General features: G+C 43.1%; 1 protein-coding gene across 1 annotated transcript; it reads left to right on the top strand.

Moving 5' to 3' along the window:
• The first annotated feature begins 647 nt into the window (after positions 1-647).
• On the top strand, positions 648-26,208 carry TESPA1 (thymocyte expressed, positive selection associated 1). The gene is made up of 9 exons (XM_047867735.1): positions 648-794; positions 12,124-12,340; positions 13,275-13,317; positions 18,891-18,940; positions 19,570-19,623; positions 20,388-20,424; positions 20,699-20,797; positions 22,312-22,520; positions 24,478-26,208. Exons 2-9 carry the CDS (start codon positions 12,178-12,180, stop codon positions 25,425-25,427), a joined length of 1,605 nt encoding a protein of 534 aa, XP_047723691.1. The 5' UTR covers positions 648-794; positions 12,124-12,177; the 3' UTR covers positions 25,428-26,208.
• Positions 26,209-26,694: the final 486 nt, after the last annotated feature.

The following is a 26,694-nucleotide window of genomic DNA, read 5'->3' as shown; positions in this document are numbered from 1 at the left end:
CTGGAGACACCTCTAGGATGTGACAGAGTTTTAAAACTTCACCTTTAAAAATTCCTTGGGGAAGCAATCATTTCTTTATAAAAAAAAAAAAGTAAGAAAAGAAAGAAAAACTTTAAAGGGATTTGAACATAAAAGCAAAAGGCTAAGAAGCCAACCCCAAAAGAAGTTGCCTACGATGGCATGCAGTATTTGAAAACTAGCTTCTAGAGAATTTACCAGAGTGTGAAAGAGTTATGCAAACCGATCAATTTTGGCTTAGAGCGGTCTCAAGTGTGTTATAGGGCTGTGAGCATTTTCTCTGAGATACGTATGAATGAACTTTCAGACACTCCTCCTCCTGGGGACAGCAAGCTTTATCACAGTCATGAGATTCCAGTTACGCGGTAGGAAGACTCCCATGCACATGTTATTAAAGAGGCTGCGCCTTTCCCTTAACAGGAAAAGATCTCTTGTTTTGGAAGGAGCAAGGCAGCACTCAGACAGGAAGGGCTCCTTAGTGGTGAGCTCAGTGACTTCAGATCTTTTGTTCTTCAGTCTCCAGAGCTAGAGCAAAGGATGTGGCTGGGGTAGGAGGCGGGGACTGTGTGTGTGTGTGTGTGTGTGTGTGTGTGTTTTCTCATTTCCGCTTCCCCTTTCTGAGCTGGCAACAGCAATTTCATGAGGACAGAGAGAAAGGTACAACATGCAATATGATACTTTGTCACTGTCCTCACTCAGGTCCCCATACCTGGGAAGGGCTTGGCCGGGCTTTGACAACCGCTTCGCCTCACACGCTGCTCTCTACCAGCAGACAGGTGAGTATAATTTCCACCTCAATTTTAAGATGATACTGATTTGGGATGGTGCTGGGAGATAGGAAGCAGGTAGGAGAGAAATCACGTTGCCAAGAAAAGGGAAAAGTCAGGAGCAAATTTCCCACATTCTCAACTTCAACCTTAAAAAATTCATCACTACCTCGCGGAACAAAACGGTCCTTTTTTTTTTTTTTCCTTCCTCCTATTCCCAGAAAGGTACTCTGTGTCGGGTCACAAAACATGGGTTCTTCTGATGGCCTGAAGTAATAATTAAGAATGTTTTTACCTTTCTCACCTGGGAAGTCCCTCTCTGTGTCTTGCTGTACTCCCTTGTGCTGTAATTCCAATCTGATCCTAACTTTGAAAGGTTCTCAAGGGGAAGAGTTTCTCAACTTCCCTGTAGGTTCCATTCCAGCTCCCATAACGGTGAACAAGTGGGACTCTCTAGCTGAAATCAATGTTGCTTTTGCAGATGTGACTACTTTCCTCAGAAGCTGCAGAAGAAAGCTGGTGAAGAGATAAACTGTAGCAAGATATATGGGGATTAGATACGAGGGAGAATTCACACCATCGGACAATGCCAGGCCAATTCAATGGGAAGGTTCTAGAAAGATAACCACCTGTGAGGGTTGTTTTCCAGACTGTCCATCTCAGAGATGGATCTGTGGATATGTTGACCACTTAATGATGTACCTCATCTGGGATGGGGGGTCTGTGCTCCATGACTTACCTCATCTGGGATGGGGGGTGGTCTGTGATCCTCCAGCACCCTTCATCTTATAGGCAGCCAGGCTGAGCATGTCACTCCCTACATGAGTTTGGGGGAAGGTAGAGGAGTGGAAAGATCCTTGCACTGGGGTTTTCCCAGGCCCCCACTGTGCTCCTGCACTTTCCAGTGGGTGGAGAAGAGACGGGTCCCCAACACGGAACAAGGACGAGAGAAAAGAGCCCCACAGAAATGGTTTGATAAGATCATGAGGATTTATGAGTACTGGTGACTCTTTCTATCACAAATGACTGCCTGTCTAGGCAAGGGGACTTTTTAGACAGTAATGTGGGAGGCCGAGGATAGGAGGTTGGAGGTTGGAGGTTGGAGGCTTTCAACTTGTGTGTCCAAGCTTACAGACTTAAGGGTTGTTAGGCTTGAGTGATTGGAGCGAAAGATCTGGCATGATTGTCTTGTAACAGGATGCATTATTAGGAGGAAGGTAGGCCAGGTTTATTCTCTCTCTCTCTCTCTCTCTCTCTACTAGAATACTATCGGGGTTAACAAGCAGAAGGTGTAACAAGAGGGATAGAAAGAGATCTAACAAATGATTTCTTATTCATGGACACCCCAGGGAGTTTAAAGCCATCTTAATAACCTTTCATCAGAATTCCCCGGCCCCTGAAAGGGGGATGGAGCCTTGGGATTAAACATTACATAGTGGCCACAGGAATCAGAACAGTCATTTTTAGCTCAGGGTTTATGACTCGCATTCTAATGGAGAATGGAGAGGAGGTTTGGTCTCAGCTTAGATCATGACTCATGGGCCCACTCTAGGCTACAGTAAGGAGAAAAGATCAGACATTTATTGCCACTTGATAATTGACAACTGTTTTCCACCTGCAGGGCAAAATCGAAGTGGGTATTCTGGTACCCACTGTGCTTTGTGCCCTGCCCACACCCAAGCCTAACACAGAATTGCTTAAACACAGATTTTGAGAAGAGAGGGTGTAGATATGTGAAAAATAAGAGGGGAGAATAAAAATGAGCCCATGAGGGAAAGAGCTGCATTACCATGGAAACAGGGATGAAGAATCAAAGACGTGCCAAGAACGCTGCTCGCCCTCACTTCTGTCTCTAGACTGAGCTATCTACAAACCAGGACAGATGAACAGATGTTTCTTAGTCCTGCTAGCTTTAGAGCCCATCCAGGTGAAAAAAAAATTAGTATCTCCCAACACTGAGAGCACCGAATGACTCTTTTCCAAATGTATAACTTTAGGGGCGCCTGGGTGGCACAGTCGGTTAAGCGTCCGACTTCAGCCAGGTCACGATCTCGCGGTCCGTGAGTTCGAGCCCCGCGTCGGGCTCTGGGCTGATGGCTCAGAGCCTGGAGCCTGTTTCCGATTCTGTATCTCCCTCTCTCTCTGCCCCTCCCCCGTTCATGCTCTGTCTCTCTGTCTCAAAAATAAATAAACGTTAAAAAAAAAATTCAAATGTATAACTTTAATGTTTCCTGTGGTACTTGACAAGCCTTCCATGGAACTCATTCACACTGTGGAAGTGGACGTAGGGAAGAAAGGGAAGGAGAGAGAAAGTGGTCTCTGGTTGTCTTCTTTCAGTATTTATTCAGCTGAAATTATTTGGGGGAGAAAGGTGGTGAAAGAGGAGGGTAAAATAGTTATATTGATTAATTGGAATTTTTCTTGGAATTGTCAAACAACATCCCCCCTTTTCCCTGAAATAGATTGAACTGCTGCTTTAGACCATAGACGTCTCCGAACGCTCAAAGGCTATACTCAGGGTAATGTTGCTCTGAAGATCTTCCCAACTACGGTGGTATGGAAGAGAACTAGAAATCAGGAATGTATTTCCTATCTGTGAAGGAATGTGAGAGCATAGGGCAGGTTGGGGGCGTGTTGAATGGGGTGCAGTCAACCTGGTTTGAGGTGGAGATTGTCCTATCTACAAACAGAGAAATGGCTGTCCTGGGATTTCCCACAGGCCTTTGCAATGGGGGTGATATGTGTGTATCTTGGCTATAAATGCGAATGAGATGCAGAAGGTCTTGTGGGCCTCATCATGGAAACTCTGTTTCCTCCTTCTCTCTTCCCACGCTTGTTTTCACTCTTAGTCCCAGTCTATAGGCCCTGGTTGGGTGTAGGCACGATACAGACAGAAGAGAAGAGAGGTCTGTCTGATACATGTCCCTGGGAGGAGCCCCAGAGTGGAAACCAGAGTGGCATGAGGAAGGCCGTGTGATGTAAAGGAAAAAGCGTACACTTGGGGCTCCGAACTTGGGAACTTTGAGTCCCACTTATAACCATCATATTTTATGTGAGTTCAGATAAGCCTCTCTCTCTCCCTGTCTCATGGTCTCCTTCCGTCTCCCTATCTTTCTCCCTCTCTCCCTCCCTCCCCACTCCTCTTTTTCAAAATGACTGACTGGGATTAAATGGTCTCTCTGGTCCCTTTGGGCATTAAGTAAGAAGGAAGGACCTACTTAGTGTTTATGTTTCATCTCTGCTTAACAGCAACACCCCTCTTTCACCATATGGATTTTACACACACTACTGTATCATGTTGCTCACTCTTTCTTCCTTCTTATTCCTGGAAATGTCCCAACTTTAGTGAACGGTTTAGACTGAGGGAAGATTAATAATAATAACTGCTATCCTTTATGAAGCACCTCCCTTATACATCAGGGACTTAACATACATCGCCTGATATTAGCTCCCTAGAGCTCAACTAGTTGTATGTTACCTGTTTTACTTATGAAGAAACTTAGGTTTAGAGGGGACAGGTAAGTTACCATTTGCATATGCTGTAGGGAGATAGAACTGTGATTCCCAACAAGGTTTATTCTGATTCCAAGGCTCTTGCTCTTTCTACAGTTTTCCTTCTCAAAAGTTGGCCATCCTTACTGGTCCCTTAAAAATACCCCCTGAGATACCTGCAAACAGCTGATATTTAACAGGTACAAAATGTTAGATCCATAATGAGTGTTAAAATATTTCAATAGTTCCGGGGTGCCTGGATGGCTCAGTCGGTTGAGCATTCCACTTCGGCTCAGGTCATGATTTCACAGCTGGTGAGTTCGAGCCCTGCATCAAGCTTGCTGGTATCAGCACAGAGCCCACTTCAGATATTCTGTCCCCTTCTCTCTCCGCCCCTTCCCCACTTGTGCTCTCTCTCAAAACAAAATTTAAAAAAAAATTTTAATAGGGGCACCTGGGTGGCTCAGTTGGTTGAGTGCCCGACTTTAGCTCAGGTCATGATTTCCTTGCTTGTGGGTTCGAGCCCCGTGTTGGGCTCCGTGCTGACAGCTCGGAGCCTGGAGCCTACTTCGGATTTTGTGTCTCCCCTCTCTCTCTGCCCCTCCCGTGCTCATGCTCTGTCTCTCTCTGTCTCTCAATAATGAATAAATGTTAAATTTTTTTTTAATATTTAAATAGTTCCATACCAAGTTATGATAAATATCAATTGCTTCAAGCCACTGAGCGCCCATAACCAACCCAACTATCCCACAAGTTTCTCCACACTGGCTCTGATTGGCCTGTGATGCTCTATAACCATCGTTAAATGTTCTGAGTGGCACAACAATCTGAAAGTAATGTGCAATTCTAGGCAGCCTTTTTCCCCTCAACTAGAACCTAGTTGGACCCTTGTTGCTAAAACACTCTGTAAGCCTGACAAAAGCAAAACTGCATCATAATCTAGTTGGAGTTCAGAAGGAAAACTATGCTAATAACCAAATGAAGCAACACTTCCTTCACGAAGACTGTCACAAAGCCAAGGATGAATTTATTTTGGTTTACACTGTCTCTTCTATACCGGGCTATAAAGTAGGGAGTTTATATAGCATGTGAAATGGATAATTTACAAAAATAGTTTCTCCTTTCTTTTATCCCAAATTACATGTACCACTGATACTTGGGTGGTGATATTAGGTTATTTTCCTGTTCTGTAATTAATGGAAAGACCACACAACTAGAGTCAGACCAACCTGAGTTTAAATCTCAGCATTACAAGATCCTAAATATATGACCCTGGGTAAGTCACATATCTCCCTGAGTTTCACATAACAGTAATTAGCTCAAAGGTGATTGTCTTGATTAAGTGATAGTGTTTACAGGAAGATCTTATGGATAAATATAAGGTACTCTACACATCCCAGTTATTATTAGCACCTATCACTTTGACTTACCCATGTAGCGAATCTGACTACATCCCTTAGAAAAACATACTTGAGGTATATGATGTTCTCAGTGTAGTAATAATGACAGAACTACAAAGGTTTTCTCCTGATACTAAACTTTCTGCTTCTGCTGATGATTTTCATTAGAAGATATTCATTTCAAAGCTCTTATTTCCTGAATCTTCTTTTGTCTAATTTCCATCCTATCAGCTGAAATTTCTACTCTTAACTATAACATCCTCAGAACAAAGAGAATTCCCTCCTACTCTATTTGTTGTAGTCAGATTCCAGAACATTGGACAGGTTGTGGAGAAATATTTGGGGAGTGAACCTTTAGAGAACTGGAGAAAAGAGGAAAGGGCAAAGGGCTGGAAATGAGAGCAGAAGGGAGAAATAAGGCTTTTAAGGAGTAATTCAGGTAAATAGCAACAGAAGTAGTGTGGAATTTTTTGGGTTGAGGGGGCGGGCAGTTCGTAGGAACCTCAGGGAAAAGTACCAGCAAGCTAGGACTTCCTTCCTCATAGAAGTTAGATTAAGTACAATTTTGTAATATAAACCAGCATCAAGAAAGATAACAATCAGATTCCAAAAGGAACCTCTGACCAAGGAATGGAAACTTAGAATGGAACACTCTGGAAAAATAATTTTTTAAATATAGAAGAATTTGGTAATTCAAGTGTTACAAAATTTTGGTCAAACCCATGTGGCCCCTACGTTCCATCAACAAAGGATCAGCATGACTATGCCCCAAGCCTCTTTCCTCTTCTCTACAAGGTATAAAAAATATATATACATTAGGATTTGGGACCTTGTGGAAAGTCAGGAGCACCTGTCCCGTAACACCTACTAAACGAGGGTAGTTTCTCAGCGCCAGTCTGATTCTCACGTCTCCGCAGGTACAGCACTTGCTGAGCTCTTCCTGTTGCAAAGGTACGATGCTGTGTCTGAGTTGGGGCTTGGGGGAGGGTTGATGAGGAGTGACACATAACGACCGATGGGTGACCATGTACCTCTTGCTGGGCGTGATGGCACATGTGGCAGTTGCTAGAGGCAGGTAAGAGAAGCAATGACTTGAATCAGCCTTCAAAGTGTAGACAGAATTTGTCTGGATAGAATATGCTGTGGATGACACAGCATAAGCCAAAGAAAAAGAAGTGGAAAAGTTGAAAAAAGGCCAGTAACACCTGATGGAATCACGCTCATTTGGGTTCCTTCTCAGCCTCCCTCGTTCAAAGACTCAAGACTCACCGCTTTCCTGGGTCAATGAAAGTTGGAAGTGTAGGAACCTCATAAGCCAGGGCCACCTTAAAAAGGAATCTGCCAAGTGGGAAGTAACACCAGAGGCCGCTGGGCCATTTCCTAATGCGTACGGGGAAAATGATACAAAGGCATTTGCTTTTACAGATAGTAGCCATACAGGTATTTGAAACCCCACTCAAATAAATTCGTATACATTGGTCTCGAAGGTAAATGTACACAACATCGAATCCCACCAATTCATTTTCAAGAGGATGAAACTGCTCCCCAAGGAAAGAATGTAATTGGCTTGCCAGAAGTCAATGGATCGGACAAAAAGTTTGAAAGAATATCCACGTCTACCGATTCCTCCCAGTCAGCACTCTTTACACTGCACCACACTCTGTGGCACATGTGGGTGTATGTGTTTGTGTAACTTGTCTGAAAGAAATAGGTCCACACCCTTCCCTCTCTTACATGAGGTCCCAAGGCCTTCAAAGGTGCCATTTCGACCTCTGCGTGCACCCATCCATCCTTCAATTCTTTCTAACACTTGTCACTGCTGATGTGCTTCTCTGATATCATGTGCCACTTCCTCCAGATTCCCACAAAGAATACTCAGTTTCCTACCTCTCAGCAGCACAGCTTCCTCCCTGCAACCGCTAACCAGACAGTTCTATCCCTCCCTCCCTCATAACATCGCTGAGCTTCTCGCTCCCACATAACACCCGTGAACAGGTCTCTGTGGCAGAGATTGGGAAAATTGCTCAATTCTCTGAGCCCGTGACCAGTTTGCCAAGGTTGAGATTAGTTTAGATACGGCTCGCATCCTTTCTTTCAGACTTGAAACCGTGTCGCTTCCCCAGGTGAAGAAAGTATTCCATTCTCGCACAAATTGTTCCAAAAATGGCTGTCGTTCTCAGTGGGTGGTAGAGACCTTAACTTGTCTAGCCTTTCTGTTGCCATAATCATAATGGTCATTTACTTATAAGCCCTTCTTTGGAACACTTATTCATTGCAGATTCTGTTTCCATGGGCTTTCTCTCGTAGGTATTTACACTGAGTAAAACCTTTGTGCATAGGACAGAAGAGCAAATAGGAATAGTTAAGAAGGGGTGCCTGGCTGGCTCAGTCGGAAGAGCATGGGATCCTTAATCTCATGGTCAGGAGTTCGAGACCCACATTAGGTGTAGAGATTACTAAAAATAATAATAATAATAAAACAGAAAGGAATAGTTAAGAAATTACAACTTCTTTTCATAATTATTGGAGCTCCTAGAACAGAAACAAGTCTTAGACTCTCAAATTCATCTCTTTTCTCCCAACTTGAAGATGGAAACATTGTTACATGCTTAGTAGCACACAGTTATAAGTTCATTGTTAACCCTTTGGAAGCTGATCTCCCTACATAGGTCTCTTAGGTTATGATGAATCTGTAAAGCAATGGGCTCCTTTGGGGAATAGTCACCTACTGAACATTCATTCGTTTAGAGAATAAGTATTTCCTAAGCAACTACAATGAATTCCTCTCGGTTTTATGCATTAGGGATACAGCAGTGAACAACCCAGACAAAATCTCTGTCCTTGTGGAGTTTATATTCCAGTCAGAAGAGCAAACAATAAATAGGATTAACGAATAAAATATCAACTATGTTAGTGATAAGGACTAAGAAGAAAAAATGGGCAGGGAAGGAAATCCGTGAAGGTGACTATTGTAGGCTATAGAAGCCGGGTCTGACTTCATGAAGAAGGTTGGTTAAGAGTGGGCTTTGCAAGTGAAGTATGTCAAAGGCTGAGGAAGAGGAAGACGGAGAGGGGAAAGAACATGAGAAAAGTGTAGGGTTTAAAAGGAGATAAGCATTTTCAGGAGGCAAAGAGGAACTTAGCCTATATGCGTGTAATATATTTTCCAAGATGTGGAGGAATGTAGAATAGAATTCCTATCACAGAAGATGTTGAAACCCAAGTAGAGGCGTCTATCTACCATCTCCATTGGTGAGATTCGGACACTCTGCTGGCCTTATAGGGGTTTAACTGTAAAACGACACATCACAAATTTACGGTATGAGAAGCATCAAATTTTAGAGCATAATGTCCCAGTTGAGCAACTGAGAACAGAGAAATGGACTGAAATTTCCAAGGTCATACCACTAGCAAGTGGCAAAGTGTGGGAGTCATATATTCTTTCTTTCCCTCTTCCCTTCCCTCCCTCCTTCCTTCCCTCCTTCCTTTCTTTCTTCCTTTCTTCACTTCTTCCTCCCCTCCTTTTTTCCTGCCCTGCTGCCTTCCTTTTAAATCCCCCTCATCGCCAAAAAAAAACCTCTCCTTCGTGAGCTGAACAATTCTTGTGTTTGAGATGAGGTCCATTTACTCTGGGAATTAAAGACAGTAGGCAAGTCAGCCTTTGATGTTTTCTTCTTTGGACCAACTAACACCAACCTATTCAATATTTTGAAGGTGAAGAACTTGGTAAATAAACCCCAGTCAAAGCTTTTTAGACTCTTTTCCTCAGTTCTTCCTAGTGGCAATTTCATCCTCCTTTTTATCACCTCACAGCATCTCTGTCTAAAGGACAAGTTTTTTTCTGCACCGCCTCTTTGTGGCTTCTCTGCGTCACAAGCTTAATTTATTCATTTAATTTGCCTTAAAAGGCACAAACAGTGGATGAAGAGCCGGGTGCTCTGGGTTAACAACTTCTCAAAGCGCCGGCTGCTGTCTCTCCTTGGAGGTTATTTTTGCTGTTGGGCTGGACACAGAAGTGAAAGAATTTAGCTCAGACAACAGTAACTATGTATTCTTTGTCTCTGGATATGTTTTGTCTGTAGCAAGCAGAGGCATCCAAAACAATTTCATTGCCCTAGGAAGGCATCTTATGTTCCGGATGTTCTTCTCAAAAATAGCTGGTTTTTTTTTGTTTTTTTTTTTTAATTTTTTTTTTTCAACGTTTATTTATTTTGGGGACAGAGAGAGACAGAGCATGAACGGGGGAGGGGCAGAGAGAGAGGGAGACACAGAATCGGAAACAGGCTCCAGGCTCTGAGCCATCAGCCCAGAGCCTGACGTGGGGCTTGAACTCCCGGACCGCGAGATCGTGACCTGGCTGAAGTCGGACGCTTAACCGACTGCGCCACCCAGGCGCCCCAAAAATAGCTGTTTTAGGGCCTAAATTGTTGAATACCTCCCTAATGATCTTGTTTTTAAGTCCTTGAAGAATAAGAAGTCTAAGGAAACTGGCATTCTTCTTATTCTTTTTCTGTTGTTTTCCTTTGCTCCAACAATTAAAAAAAAATTTTTTTAATGTGTATTTATTTTTTGAAAGAGAGAGAGACAGGCGGAGCACGAGCAGGGAAGGGGCAGAGAGAGAGGGAGACACAGAATCCCAAGCAGGCTCCAGGCTCTGAGCTGTCAGCACAGAGACTGACGTGGGGCTGGAACTCACGGACTACGAGGTCATGACCTGAGCCAAAGTTGGACACTCAATGGACTGAACCACCCAGGCACCCCTCCCTTGCTCTAACAATTAAAAGCACAGCGATGAAGATGAAGCTGTTGATGGCAGCTCTGGGGAGGAGACGGATGAGACCCCGAAGAGCTCTGGTCCCACTTCTACTCGTTCACTGTACGGGCTGAGTGAGAGTAGCAGGAGGGAAGAGGCAGGACAGAGTATAAGCCAGTGAATGTACCTCTAGGTACACCAGCCTCAAGGCTTTGTAAGTTCTATTTGGACAGCTGAGTGATTTTTTTCCCCTCCTTCTTCCTCTTTGAATAAGTGGCTAGTGCCATCAGAATGCATCTTTGGGAGGAACACAAGAGAGGTTGAGTGGGCAGTGTTAAATGAAACATAAATGCATTGGGGCACCTGGATGGCTCAGTCGGTTGAGCCTCTGATTCGATTTTGGCTCAGGTCATGGTCTCAACAGTTGTGGGGCTGAGCCCCACGTCAGCGTGGAGCCTGCTTAGTATTCTCTCTCCCTCTCCCTCCCCGCCCCCCCCCCGCCTCTCTAAAATAAAAACTAAAAACAAAGAAAAAAGAAAAAAATATATAAATGCATTGATGCACCAAGGTGTTAACTCATAGCTATGGAGAAAGCCAGGTTGACCAATCAGAAAGTAATGATCCTGGAGGTTGTGACTGCTAATTGCATAAGGCCACATCTCCTTGTTGTTTGTATTATGGGAATTCTTTTCCAAGAGAAATCTTATGCGGATCCCTAATACATAAAACAGGAAACGAAACAAAACAAACAACAAACTCAGAATGACTGTAGTTGGAGTGACATCTTGGCTGTGGCACCTTAGAAAAAGTTGTTTAACCTTTCAGACCTGGAAATTCTTCATGCATCTCTATGAAGATCAAATAAAGTGAACTGTATACATTGCAAATGTAAAGATATTCTAATTTTTTTAACATTTATCTATTTTTGAGAGACAGAGAGAGACAGAGTGCAAGTGGGGGAGGGGCAGAGACAGGAGGAGACACAGAACGTGAAGCAAGCTCCAGGCTCTGAGCTGTCAGCACAGAGCCCGACGCGGGGCTCGAACTCACAAACCGTGAGATCATGACTTGAGCCAAAGTCAGATGCCCAACCGACTGAGCCACCCAGGCACCCCTAAAGATATTCTAATTTTAATGGAAGCTTCTGAGAGGCAACATCATTAAGGATTAGAGAAAGTTTGTTTTGTTTTGTTTTGCACAGAGAGCACGCATTCCAGCAGGGGAGAGGGGCAGAGGGAGAGAGAGAGAGAGAGAGAGAGAGAGAGAGAGAGAATCTTAACCAAGCTCCTCACTCAGCACAGATCCCACAACCCTGGGATTATGACGTGAGCCAAAATTAAGAGTCAGACACTCAACTGACTGAGCCACCTACATGCTCCCAAAAGTTGTTTTTTAATATAGTATGTCAACTTTCATGAGAAGTAGCAGTTCTTTTAAGTTAGAAGAACTTTCTCAATGTCCTTTACATCATAAGATGTTCAAAATTGCCAGATTTGCTGATTTGAAAGACTTGCCCTGGTATATTTCAGAACATTTTTTTTTTCTTTTGGAAGACAGAGGAAGGGCTGGACATCTCCTCCCTCTTCCTGGATGGGCACAGAGGTCATGCTCCTTGATGCAGAGCTGGGGAGTTGTGGGGCAACCCTGGGGTGGCTTCTGAACGGACGATGAGGGGGCTGTCACTGTGTTTCAGCTCTCAGAAGAACAGCATTACGTGGCGGGAGGCCCTGAAGTCTGAGCCAGGGCCATGGAGGGCTCTGTGCTGAGCCCCACGTCCTGGGAGAAGAGGCGGGCCTGGCTCCGGCAGAGCCGCCACTGGCAGACCCAGGTCTTGGAAGAGGAGGCCGGAGCTGTCCTGCAAGATGTCTCAGATCCTGAGCCTTCCAGCCTGGATGACGTTTTCCAGGAAGGTAAGAGGCAGTTAGACCACAAATAGACTTCCACATCGCCTGGTGCTGGGGAAAATGTGCCCACGGGCACAGGTCTGCAGAGCGTGGGCAGTGGTTTCCTGGGTGAGGCTAGGCCTTCAGGGAGGCTCATTTTGATGGGTTTAATGAGTTTAAAGGAAGAAGAGTGAAATGATACAAGATCTAGATGGTGGGAGAGAGAGAGAGATAGGCATAAGATGAGGAACAAGAAAGCACATTGTCGCATCATCCCGGGCTATAAGGGCCTGAGGTCAGGGTTCTCTTGAATGCTTTGGGGCATTTTTATTTTGTCTGTGCAACAAGGTTACACTCAAGTGGATGCTGGGACTCTGACTTCAACTCCGCTGCTAGGGAGCTGTGTGACCTTTGGCTAGTCACTTACCTCTCAAAGGCGTGTTTGTCTGATTGAAGTGGTCATACCTCAAGTCGTGGTAGTACGTTTTCTACGTGCCTCTCACAGCTTCTTAGAGGTTCAAATGAGACTGTAGACCTAAGAGTTAAAAAAAAAACTTTTATATAAATAAATCCATCCTTGCTTATTTGGCAGAAAACAAAAGTGTAAGCACAAAATTCTGATTTTGTGTTGTCTTTTTCTATTTATTATTATTATTTTTTAAATTTTGTTAGAGAAGAATCCACCCCTGTTCCCAAACCTTGAGGAAAAGGGAGCCGTGGGCCTGCCATCCTGGGCATTTTCCACAATCCAGGCAGAAGGGGGCGGGAAGCAGAGAGAGAAGAAACACCCACTATTTTTATACATGGGAGAATTCTCTCATCTCTTACAGAAAAGCTTTGTGGGGGGAAAGGGGTCATGGTACGGCTTACATAAGGACAAACTTGCAGAACAGGCTGAGTTGCAGGGAGGAAGCCTGGCCTCCTTTAGCTCTCACGGCGATCTGCTCTCTGCTATTTCCAGGGAATCCGATCAGTAAGATTGAAGACTGGCTACAGGACTGCGGGTAAGTGCCAGACGGGCGGTGGCAGTGAGTGGGGTGGATGGCTAAATCTGCGAACAGGCCCTGACTCTTGGGAGCTCAGAGAGAGGGAACTGGGTTTGACTGGGATTCATGGTTAGATGTGAGGTAGAAATGGTGGGGGTGGGAGTATGGATTGCAAGGGTTTGGGGTGAATGTGGGGAGTGGGCCATGAATGAAGCACAGCTCTGGGCTGAGACTAAGTTAGCAGCGGAGGCCTGGAAATCCAGACTGGATGAGGTCTAGAATCCAGAATGATGGACATCTGCAGTTATGGGCACTGTCCGGGCTTTTCAGATCCCTCCTCCATTGCTTCTTCTTCAGACTGAAGTCTGACACTGTATAACAAAACAGGAGTTAGAAACCCAATTGTCCTTTTTTTTTTTTTTTAATTATTTAAAATCAAGTTAGTTCGCATGCAGTGCAGTATTGGTTTCTGGAGTAGAACCCAGTGACTCATCACTTACATATCACACCCAGTGCTCATCTCAACAAATGCCCTCCTTAATGCCCATCACCCATCTAGCCCATACCCCCACCCACCAGCCCTCCAGCAACCCTCAGTTTGTTCTCTGTATTTAAGAATCTCATATGGTTTGACTCCCGCTCTATTTATCTTATTTTTCCTTCCCTTCCCCTAAGTTCATCTGTTTTGTTTCCTAAATTCCACATAGGAGTGAAATCGTATGATATTTCTCAGAAACCTCATTGTTCTTATCATCATAGGAATTCATCACTGTGTTAATTTCTACTACAGAACGCAGGAAGATAGGCTGTGGGTTAACCCCAGTCATTGAAACCAGAACTGGACAAGGTACTTCAGGGCAAAATACAGTATCTCTCTCCTCAGAAACAGTAAAATACGAGACCCCACACCTCATCAGTACCTAACCCTAACCCTAACCCTAACCCTGACCCTAACCCTATTATTAAGTAGGCTCAGTCTACCCAGAGGGAAAGCTTCTATGCCCTACTTAATCCTGATCCTCTGTGTGATGATGCTGAGAATGCAGCTCCTTAGTTCCCCTTCAGGAATGTTTCAAACTTTATATGGCCTTCAATCTATAAAGTCTGGGGACCTGTTAACATACCAATAAACCCATCCTTGCTTATTTGCTAGGAAATGAATCATCTAAGGTTATTTATTTCAATTCTGCCCCGGAAGGTAATGCCAGGAGGGATTTATTTTGTGTTTTCGTGGTTTACAAAACATATTGTCCTTCTTGTCCTAATCCGGTTGACAATTCATTGACTTCAAAGTCAGTAAAGGGTCCTCAAAGTTCAGAAAGTTGAAGGGGTGGTGGTAATAGGAGTGCTGGCACTTTTTGGTGCATCACAACTGTCCTAGGATTTAGAACGCCTCACCTGGTACCTACTGGAGAACCAGTCAGCTCCTGGTCTTTCTATCATGAACTATTCTTGAGTCAATTTAAATTCATCAATAATTGTTGACAGCATATTTGCTGATAATGTCTGATCGTCTAAATGTCCTCCGAGGGGGCCAAGTAGTTTAAAAATATGCTCCTTGACTCAAAACATACTACCTTCCAGCTGAAAAGAATAAGTTCACAGAAACACAAGATTGTAAACTCCAGAAATTACGTTTCCCCCCCCCCCATATTTTACAAAAATAAACCCTAAACAAAACATGGGCTGAAAAAATAGTCTGGTGAGTAAAAAGGCTCCAGGATTTGAGCCAAAAGTTGTGCTAACTATCTGTGGAACCACCTGTAAGAAAACAGTCAACACTCCTTCTATTTCAGACTCCTTGCCTAGAAAGTAGAGACCTAGAATAATAAAGTTTCAACGTTTCTTGTGAGATTTAAATGATACAGTATATGCACAAATGCTTTATGCTCTGTAATAATACGTGAGCGGTGAGGTTTATAAAGGAGTGGCTTTGTGCTACTTGAAAATTTCACAAAATAGACCTGCCTATATACTTAGCATCTGTCTGTCTAAATCTCTTTATTTCTCAGAAAAGTATGTGCAGAAGGGATACATGCCAACTCGAGGATAGTGGCCACCTCTGGGAAGGAATGGGAGTAAAATGAGGCTGTAGTTATATTTTTAATATTATATTTTTATTTTTATTAAGAGAGTTCAGGAACAAATATGACAGAATGCTTACAGGTGTGAAAGTAGGGTGGCAAGTGCAAGGCTATCTGTCATTTTTTCTTTACCTTTTGATGTGTTGAAAAAAATTTAATAGTGAAACTTTAAAAAGCCCACAGGAAAGTCTCTTAATACACATTTGTCAGGGTGCCTAGGTGACTCAGTCAGTTAAGCATTCAACTCTTGATTTCGATTCAGCTCATGATCTCACGGTTTATGAGTTCAAGCCCCACACTGGGCTCTGTGCCAAGAGTGCAGAGCCTGCTTGGGGTTCTCTCTCTCTCTCTCTCTCTCTCTCTCTCTCCCTCAATATAAATAAATAAACTTTAAAAAAAACTACATTTGTCTCTGAAGGGGGAATTATTAGGTTTATAAAATATTTCCAATTATGTCTATTTTTGAATCCTCCCTAATACAAATGTAATACTTTTTAGTTATATGAGATAATTAGAAAAATTAAAGGTTGATGATGATTGACGGTAGCAAGAGAACACTTGACTTTGGTAATAGACATTGAAGAAGATAGGGAAAATGCATTCCAGATATGACTTTCTGAGTCACCACAGTGTTCAATTCTTAGGCTGCCAAGACCACAGACGAGACAAGATGAACGAAGAGCCCACATTCACCGGATACCTGTCCACTCTGTTGACAGGTGCTTGGACGCACTTCTCAAATTTTATTTCAAGGCTCTATGGTTTCCATTTTCTTTCCAGTGCCAAATAAACATTCTCCGATAGCAACACGGTTTTGTTTTCGGACAGGCTCTCCAAGAAAACCTGCCAACTTCCTGGGTAATTTAGTGTCAGTGTCTCTCAGTGTATTGAATCCAATGGCAGACCATTCTGCTGCAGGTCTAGATCATGTATATCTTCACAAACTGTGCCTCTCCTTTTTCTTTCTCCTCTTAAAGCTCCCAGGGGGGTTTCTAGGATATGAGCGTGTTGCTTGTGCATCATGAGAGGTAGGGTTGGGAGCCCAGAAATCATCTGTGTGGACTTGAGCTTAAATCTCACAGGCAAGATCTATGGAAATTGCTGGAAGAAGCTAAAAAGAGTCACATCCTTCTTTTCACAGTCCTATCCTCCCTCCTAATTTTGCTTAGGAACTCGCTATACAAGACAAGCAGTACCTTGGCTCTCCTATTTCAGACTTGAGATGATGCAAAGGGATCTTTCAGTGGAAGACAGAGAGGAGCAGCTACGGATCTAGTTCCTAGTCATGGGTTTTATGTCCTAAGCATTAATACGTGAAAGGCCTGGTACTTGGGTGATGGCCATGAAGTTTTCAGTCATCTTCAGGTCAATCAGTAGATCCAGACTCATGTCCATACTTCTGTAGTAGATTCCACCTACACACAGCCTACTGTCCCAAAGCTCATCCTGGGCTGGTCCTCATATAGAGAATATGAACACGCCTGCCAGGGCACAACCAGAGAAGAGACATGTAGGCTGAACACCCAACAAAACCTCGTATTTAGTGAATAGCACTGAGTTTTGCTTGGACACCCCAGAAATTTTACCTGCGGTATTTTTTAAAGTAAATTTTATTGAAGTATAGCATACATATCAATTGAATTTTTCTTTTTAATATGACTGTAGTACAGCTCAACAGGTATAAGTTTCAGTTACACTAGATGAGTGAGTCTTAGAGCTCTACACAACATAGTGCCTATATTAACAGTGCAGTATTGTTAACAATGCAGTATTGTGTGCTTCGAAGTTTGTTGAGGGTAGGTCTCCTGTTAAATGTTCATTCTTTTTTGTCGTTGTGAAGCATTAATTTATCATACGATTTGTCCATTTTACAATAAAGATTTGGTGTCTCCCAGTTCTGGAGGGCTTTGATACTTGCATTACATGTAGCTACATCACAAGCATTAAATGCAATAGTCAACCTCACTATTCTAATAGTTGACTTTGTATGTTGTGGTTCTTTAGTAGTAATAGTAAATATAAATTTATACTGATATTTTTAATAGTGTATATACTAACATATATGTTCATAATATTAAAATATATTTTTGTGTCATCTGTTAGGAAGAGAAGCACATTTATAGAGTTACCCATTCTTTTTTTTTTTTTTTAATTTTAATTCAAGTTAGTTAACATATCATGTGGTGTAGGTTTCAGGAGTAGAATTTAGTGGTTCATCACTTACAAATAATACCCAGTGCTCATCCCAACAAGTCCCGTCCTTAATGCCCACCACCCATTTAGCCCATCCCGCCCCCCACTAGCCTTCCAGCAACCCTCAGTTTGTTCTCTGTATTTAAGAGTCTCTTACAGTTTGACTTCTATCTTATTTTTCCTTCCCTTCCCTTATGTTCATCTGTTTTGTTTCTTAAATTTCACGTATGAGTGAAATCATATGAGAGTTAACCATCCTTAATTAGCTTGTATGTTACATTATTTTATAATGTACCTTGATGTGCAGTTTTTTTTTTTCATGAAGACGTAAAAATACAGATTTTGGAAAACATGACTGATTTTTCACTATTGAAATGAAGGTGCCAATAAAAGATGTCTATATATGCAGTGATTTATTTTGCAAAACTTAAACACAACTTGATCTGTGGGTGTTCAGTTAGTAAACTCATTACCATTAATGAGTAATTAAACATTTCACTGAGTGATTACATACTGAGGTTAGACTCAAAGCATCATGTGCAACTTCCCATTTAAAAACTTTCAGGAAAATGAACGCTGTAAAACTCACAACATATTAGTCCTTGGAAGCGGACATATCTAAGTATCCACATCCTCTTATGTAATATCCGAGAACAGAACAGCAGCCAGGAAGCAGGAATGCAATCACCTGTTTCAGACACCGAATTCTTCCTGGTTGGTAAAACTGAGTTGTTTCTCACTAGCAAGTATGCTGATTTCTGTCTGTTCCTCTTGTGGAGATGGTAAATATTTGATAAGATCATACCTCAAAATGTAAAATCAGAATCTCTAACCAAAACAGTTTCTGCTGCTTCCTGAAAGATATGATCATGGCTCAGAGAGAAGGAAGAGGGTGTGGGGAGTCAAGTTGACCTCTTCTTACAAGTCGAAAACTATCAACACTTGTATCTGTCATGTGGAAATTATGGCACCCCTAAGCACTGCTACTATAAATGTATTTCTCTGGTTTTGTTTCTCTGTTTTTTCTTTCCTGTTTTACCTAGCAACTGCAGACTTGTCGCTTTCTGAGCTGACTTTGGACGGAGTGGTCAGTACAATAGCAGCCCAATCTAAAATACAGTGCATCCTAGCCCCACTTCCCCTGACGACTTCTACGAATTTGTCAAATAGCCACTCTGTCTTAGCTTTCTTCGACATAAAGGCAGTTACGTACTGCTGGTTCACATTGGAAAATTATGTGAACTTGCGAGATTTATTTGAGGAAAAGCACCTTGGAAAAATGTAGTGACTTCAACCCTCATTTGTGCTCCTCAGGTACTCTGAAGAAGGGTTTTTTGAGGAAACAGGACAGTCAGGCTACAGTGGTGAGTATAGGCTCTCTTCTTTCTTCTATTATTCTTCTATCTGGACAGTGATATGGCTGTGTGTGTGTGTGTGTGTGTGTGTGTGTGTGTATGTGAGAGAGAGAGAGAGTATATATACATGCACACACATATGCACATATAAGAATGCTGACTGCCTTTTAACTGTCTATAAAACACCTATTAGTAGTCACAAGGCAGTCTACGAGGCCCAAAAGATAGAGTAAGCATTGGCTCAGCTGCCAGGCTGACTAGTACTCAAAGATTATCTTCTGTTAGTTGTTGTTCAGCTACCAACCACCGTTACAGGAAAAGAGCTTTATAAGATGTGTGTGTTTACGTGTGTGAGTGTGAGTACACACCTCCATGTGCTCACTACCTGACAGAGGATCGTGTACATGACTATGTGATATAGGAGACAGCCTAATTACAGGTGATTGTTTCAGTCTTTCTAAATCAAAATATAAATGTGATTTCTGAAATAGTGTATGTATAGCTGGGGGGAGTTTTGCAAACATGTGGTGTCTGATGTGATTATGTGTTTATAGATGTTCGTGTATATAAATGTGTGTGTGTGTGTGTGCGTGTGTGTGTGTAAGCTTGTTTTCTGTGACCTTTGCCCTATTCCACAGGGTGCCTCAGCCATGGAACCAGCTTTGAAGATGATTTGACCCTAGGAGCAGAGGGTAAGTGGCACAGCTCTCTGATGTTGGAATCAAAGAAGAGGTTATACATTAGATACTTAAGAAATGAAAGGGTAGAATGCAAAGGGAGAACTGTGGAAAAAAGAAACCCATTCACTGGGGTCTTATCTGTAGGAAAAAAGCCGTCTCGTTACGATGTAAGGTAAAACTCATAAAGCATCATGTGTCCAGACATACTTCCTCACCAACCTCACATGATGCCTACCAGTCCATCATGAGGGCTTTCATTTGGCTCCTGGGAAGATTACGTATAAAATCACCGTAACATTGGCTGCCCAGACATCACTGAATCTGTATAGGAAGCGTAAAGCAGACTAAATACTGGATATAAGAGAGAGATTGCCTGCAAGAAGATGACGGTTTAAATAAAGGAGGGAGGTATTGCAATGTACCGGTGTCTCCCGGGACCTGTAGAGGCTCACACTGTGGGGCAGGAACACTAGCCTAGAAGGCTGAATGATGTTACCCTCCTCAGGACAGAGAAACTCTGGCCTAGACACCAGTCATCGTTTTTATAAGTTCAGAGGCTTAGGGCCACTTGTTCTCTGCCATGTCTGCCTCCCTTCCAGGTCTATGTTTGATGATCTTTAGATACTCCCATGAAGAGCAGAGTTCATGGGGTTCAGCAAGCCTGTAGTAGTGGCAGAGAGGAATGGAGGGGGCTGAGTTTTAAGTTCAGAGAGGCAGCATAGGTGATTTTCATTTTCCCTTCTAACTTTCTTTTTGCGTTTTTGTTCCTTGCCCAGCCACACTGCTGGCCGCCCACGGCAAAGTCTTCTCCAGGTAAGTGCTAGGGTCACCCAGACTGAATAATGTCTCTGTCAGGAGCTACTGAACTATGGTAGGTGTCAGAGTCAAAGAGATCAAACACAAAGAGCTAAAGGGTCACCATAGAGAGTGAGATTTTCCAACCAGGAATGAGGCCCTAGACTGAGTTTGTGCAGTAGACGGTAGAAGATACACAGCAGGGGGGTAAATATGCCCAGCAGAGCACGTCTTGGAACCAGGATGTAGACTGCTGACAAGAGTCATGTGACATCAGCTCTTATCCCTGCAGGAGTCTCCTGGAGACAGCCCGGCCCTTCCAGCTACTGGATCTTGGCTGCAGTTTGGCTTCCAGCAGCATGACCAGTGGGACCAACAAGACTAGTTCAAGGTAGATACCAGGTTTGGCAGGGTTGTAGGAGTGGGGAAGAGGAGAGGCAGAAGAGAATGGAACCAAGAACCCTTGCCCATTTTTTCTTGGATACCTTACTGGACATTTTATGCAGTCACGTACTTGAAAAGTATGTCCACATTTGCTTCAAGAACAATGGGCAGGGGGCAGTGCAGAGGAATCCATGGCTCAGAGCTGGAATGCTGTGTCAAACAGAGGTGAACTTGTACCCCAGGAGGTGTAGTATGGGTATCACCACAGTTCCTAGACTTACAGCAATTGTTTACGGTAAATGCATTGATTGATTGATTTGTTGATTGAATGAAGCAATTAAATATTGATTCACTCAGGCAATTTTGTATCCCCTTATGCAGATGGGGCAATGACTATGTGAAATTTGAAAAAGTGAAGCAAAGTGCTTACCCCCAGGAGCTCCAGTCAAGTAGGGTGAACAAAACACAAACACAAACAACTTTAAGGTGGAAAGTTATGAAAAACAAAGCAGTGTGATAACAAGTGTTTGGAATTTGGTGTCAAGGTTTGAACTTGAGACCCAGTTCTCAGATTTATTAGCCATGTGCCTATCTTTAGTGATTTGTCCTCACTAAGCCTCTACCCTGGCCACATCCCTCTTCAGTTGAGTCAGAATCTCTGGAGACTCAGATATCTGTACTTTTTTACTGAAATATGCTTGACATACAATATTATATTAGTTTCATGTGTGTAACATAGTGATTCAACACTTCTACACATTACACTGTATAAGATAGGATAAGTGTGGTAACCATCTGTCACCATAACAATGTTGTTACAGTATTACCGACTATATCCCCTATCCTGTACTTTTCATCCCCATGACTTATTCATGTGGGATGCATAGTTATTGAGCTCTAGTGGCACCAGCTTGGTGGTACACAGCTTTGGATGTAGAGACATGTTAGTGCCACACTGAGAGAGACAGAGAGAGCTTGATCTTCTGTAATGCAGGGTTTCTGTCCTGAAAAAACTAGTGCTACAAAATCAGGTTTTGAACATTGGTTAATTTTTACCTCAGGGTAAGAATAAAATGAGTTTTGTGTTTCTTACACACTCAGTGCCTCGTTGTCCCACACAACCATCAGGGTAAGTTGAGTAGCAAGCCACAAAGCATTTGGCAAAAGCCAGCGAAATCATAGTATGTGCAGGTGGGAACTGACTGATTAATAACCCATAACCATAAGATTTCTTTAAATCTATGATGTTTTCAATTTTTTATATCCCTCTCATAGCAAATTTTCATTCATCTGTGATGTTTAAAGTACTACGATAGAGTCTAATTGGATTTTTAAACCAGGGCTGGATTGTAATTCCCATGTTCAGACCAAAAATGTAGGTTCACGGAAGGGAAAGCTTTTCTCAAAGTCAAAATGGAAGCTAGAGAAAGGATCAGGAAGATATGTAAGTCTTTTATTAGATACTCTGGATGACCTTGAAACTCAGAGTTGCCCCTATTTACCGAACCTCCCTCCTTTCAGCATCTCTGAGATTCTGGACAAGGTGCAAGAAGATGCAGAAGACATCCTCTTCAGTCTGGGCTTTGGCCAAGAGGACCACAAGGACAGTTCTCGGATTCCTGCCCGATTTTTCACTACCCCTTCTCAGGCCAAAGGCATTGATTTCCAACTCTTCCTGAAGGCCCAGGTGCGGAGGGTTGAGACGGAGGACCCTTGCCTCATGCTGGCCAGTGAGTGTTACCATAGGCCCACTCTACTTCGCCGCCATTCACAACAGTGGCTCTAGATGCTACTTCCTCTTGGTCAGTTTCACCGACCCTTTGCTTCTTGTGTCTGTTTCCTTCCTGCTGTTTTCAATGTGGAGAATTTTGATGTATGCCTCTCCCCCTTAAAGAAATAGTCTTGAAGACACTTCATATCACTATTACTTTCTTAGGCCTTCTCTCCTTTAGCTGAATCAAATGAGAACAATGTTTTTACCTCTTATCCCCATTTTTATTTCTCAGTTGGAATGATAGAATGTTCCTCATTTATAGCCACTGGATTAAAATCACTTCCCTTTAGGGCAATTGTTCTCATCAGTTGGAACAATAGAACGTTCCTCATTTATAGCCACTGTATTAAAATCACTTCCCTTTAGGGCAATTGTTCTCAAAGTTAAATATGTTAGATTGTCCAGAGACTTTATAAAACATTCATATTCATAGGCTTTTTTTTTTTTCCACAGAGGGAGAGGCTCAGGAGTATTTATTTCAAACAAGCACACAGGATTCTTATGTGTAATCCTTAGACCACATCCAGGGAAACAATTATTTAAATTGTCCCGATTCCATACTAAGGAAAGATATGAGAGGACTTCTCTAGCTGGATGAGGGATAAAAGACTCTATTTGATTCTTTTTTTTAATGTTTATTTATTTATTTTGAGAGAGAGAGAGAGAGAGAGAGAGATACAGCAAGCACAAGCAGGGATGGGGCAGAGAGAGAGAGAGAGAGAGAGAGAGAGAGAGAATCCCAAGCAGGCTCTGTTCTGTCAGAAAGGAGCCTGGCATGGAACTCAGTCTCACAAACCATGAAATCATGACCTGATCCAAAATCAAGAGTCAGACGCTTAACCAGCTGAGCCACCCAGGTGCCCCTCTATTTGACTCTATATGTTAGATTATGTTTCAAATTATATTCTGTGACATCCTCAACATGACTGTGTTTCTGACAGTGTTGTTTCAGAGTCTTTGCATCAGATTCAACTTGAAATAATCTTGGTAAAATTACATTCCTGAGTTCGACCTGCTGCAACAATGATTTTGAGTTGGAGTATTTTCACAACCTTAGATGATTCTTATGCACACTAAAATTAGAGGATAATTTATTGAATTTATTTTAAGTGCCAAGTACATAATTAGATGTTAAATTCTGGAAGAACAGACTAGAGAAGAGGAACATGATTCTTGCCTTTTGGAAGTTTTACACTGTAATAGACGTATGGTTTATCACAGTGCTTTTCAAACACGGATATGCGCATGAATTACCAAAGGAGATTATTAAAATGCTTGAGATACAGTCTGAGGTTCTACATTTATAACGGGTTCCTAAGCAGTGCCCATGCTTCTGGACCAGGGACCACACTTTGTGAAGCAAGGTCTAATAAAATGGTATAGTCCATGAATAGGAGCCCCACATTGGGTGTAGCGTTTACTTTTAAAAAAATGATATAGTCCATCTAAATTTCTGTACCCTAGTCCACTGGCTAGTAATTGCCATTCTTCAAATTTGTCGCTGTCCAGAAGCCTTCTAGAACCCTAAAGTTTTGTTACTAAGAAAATGATGTTGATTTTGTCCTTTTTTGTCATGTTTGTCATCTAAAGCAAACAGTACTAGAAGCCATTGTTTAGAATATACTGACATCAGAAAGGATATGTTAAATCAGGATGCAGAAAAGCTCCTCATCCCATACAGAATTAATTTTTGGGCTGAAGGAAATCATCTATTCAGGATGGTGAAATCAAGAAGTCAAGAAAGTGAAGAAGGGGGATCCTGGGTGTGAGAAATCTAAATGGGAGAAACACTGCTGGGAAATATGGCATCTTCTTTCTGAATTTTGAGCCTTGGGAAGGCTATTGAAGGAAGATATACAAGGGATAATTTACTGATGACCCCCAGATTCACCATCTTTAACCCTTGTGCCCAGGCAGGTTTAAGCAGGTGCAAACACTGGCCGTCACTGCTGATGCCTTCTTCTGTCTCTACTCCTATGTGTCTAAGACACCTGTCCAAAAGTTCACACCATCCCACATGTTCTGGAACTGCAACCCTGATGTGCCATCCATCAAGATTCTGGCTCCACAACCTGAACCTCTCTCACCCAGAGACCGCCTCCGGAAAGCCATCTCCAAGATGTGCCTGTATACATGTCCCCGAGATCGGCTATCAGCACCCCATAATATCACAAAAAAGAACAGTTTGGACCAAGTGGTATGGGAAGTGATGGACAGAGTGAGAGGAGATAAACTGGTCTTCCAACAAGACCTTGGGTTTGGGCCAGGCTCAGAGGAAGATCCTGTTCCTCCCACCAGGGACACAAAGCTGCCCACTTCTTCTGGTCCATGTGCCCTTTGCCATAAAGAGGAAACACAGCAGGGGATATCCACAATGCAAACACCATCACAAACTCTGGATTCGAACCCAGAGGCAACCTGTTGCACACATTCTTTGCCCAAAGCAGATCTACAGTGGAGCACAGACCCTGCACAGGTGAAGAGAGAGCTGTGGGGTCTACAGGCCACCAGTAAGGAAGTCCATTTAGCCAAGGATGCAACTTTCTGGAAAAGAAAGAGCAGAGCAAGAAAGAGCCTGTTTCAGGAGAATCCCATGAGCAGGATGGTTAAGTCATTGGACTTGTCCATCATCCAGCAGAGCCAAGAGCGCCCAGCACTGCACCCATCTCTAACCCAGCAGCTGCAGGACACTTGTGACTTGGAGGACATGAGAGGGTTGGGGGCAGGAGAGAGGCTGGCAGAGAAAGGCTTTGTATTCTTGCCATTGGGTAAAGGGAATCCAGGCTCCCTGTCCTCGCCAGATATCCCAATTCTTGAACTACATTCAGAAACTTTTGGGAGTAGGTTAATGGAGAAGGATTAATAGGTGTGATTTCTTAAGAGCATCCAGGTTTCCAGAACTTTTCTAATTCCTCATCTGATCTGATCTTCATTGAAGTTTCTCATCAAGCACACCTGTCTATCATTTGTGGGGTCAGCACAAGAGTATAAATAGAGGTCGATTATACACTAAGCTAAACACTATGAAATAAAGTATGTTCTCTTCTACATCAATAAATATGTAACCATAAAGACCTGGAAGTCCAGGTTCAAATTTAAATTCTCAGACTCTTCGGACTTCTGTGCTAGAACACAGCAGTGTGGGCAGAGCCACTCCCTAGTCCTTGGACTCTCACCTTCTCTTCCCACGCCCAGATCTGTCCTAAACCACAAAGACTTTGCTTATAGATGTGTGAGCACCCCAGCCTGCATATCCAAAAGCTACACACCCTCTACTCACAAAAATAGCCATCCGCTGGTCATCACTCATGCCTAGGAGTGCATACGTTAGTCCAGAGGTTAACCTTTTAAGACAACAGATATCAGGCAAAACCAGTGCAATTCCCTGAAGAAGCCTTGAAGCCATCTGAGCACAATATCTGGGCATCCTTTGTAACCGGAACATGTTCTAGAAGGGGTAGTGCAAGATCCAGGTGGGCATATCATGTAGGTCCACCAACTCTTCATCCTGTGGACTCTCAAAAACCTAAGACCTCTCTTGCCTGGGACTATAGACAGTACTGCCATCAAATGCTGAGCTCTCTTGGGAAAGTTCTCAGACCCTTGCCACAAAGAGAAACTGTGATGATTTGTAATATCGTTTGCATGTATGTCACCTCTCACTGGACATAGAGCTGCACCTCAGCTCCTGCGTTCCTCACTACCACATTCCTGCCAAGACAGAAGAATCCAAGTCTCTCAAGTACACTCAGCCTCTTTCCCCTATGGCCACCTGCCATCCAACACCTTTCCCCACTGGCTCTGGGTTCTGCTGGGATCTTGGTTACAGGTGCAAAGCCATAGTGAGGACGAAGAGAGCTGCCGGCCCAACAGTCCCAGACACCCCCACCTGTACCAGATGTGCCGGCAAAGACTCAGGCAGTAAGTGGGTCTCTCCCTCCTCTCTCTCTCTCTCTTTCCCTCCCGCCCTCCCTCAGGCAGTGATTCTCAGACCTGGCTGCATATTGTGATTGCCCAGGAAAATTTTTTTGAATACCCATGACGAAGGGTCTCACATCCTGTGATTCTGATTTAATTGACGTGGCATGGAAACCAGTGCCTGACCTTTTGTTTTTAAGCCCCTCAGGTGA

The sequence above is a fragment of the Prionailurus viverrinus genome, chromosome B4, assembly GCF_022837055.1.
Source record: "Prionailurus viverrinus isolate Anna chromosome B4, UM_Priviv_1.0, whole genome shotgun sequence".
Lineage (NCBI taxonomy): Eukaryota > Metazoa > Chordata > Mammalia > Carnivora > Felidae > Prionailurus > Prionailurus viverrinus.
This window is presented reverse-complemented; position numbering and strand designations above follow the sequence as displayed.

What these genes read in the sequence shown, in the direction of transcription:
- TESPA1 (XM_047867735.1), top strand. Translation starts at nt 12,178, where the DNA reads ATGGAGGGCTCTGTGCTGAGCCCCACGTCCTGGGAGAAGAGGCGGGCC. An exon ending in GGATGACGTTTTCCAGGAAG is followed by an intron (nt 12,341 to 13,274) that starts GTAAGAGGCAGT and finishes TGCTATTTCCAG; the next exon opens with GGAATCCGATCAGTAAGATT. An exon ending in AGGACAGTCAGGCTACAGTG is followed by an intron (nt 18,941 to 19,569) that starts GTGAGTATAGGC and finishes CCTATTCCACAG; the next exon opens with GGTGCCTCAGCCATGGAACC.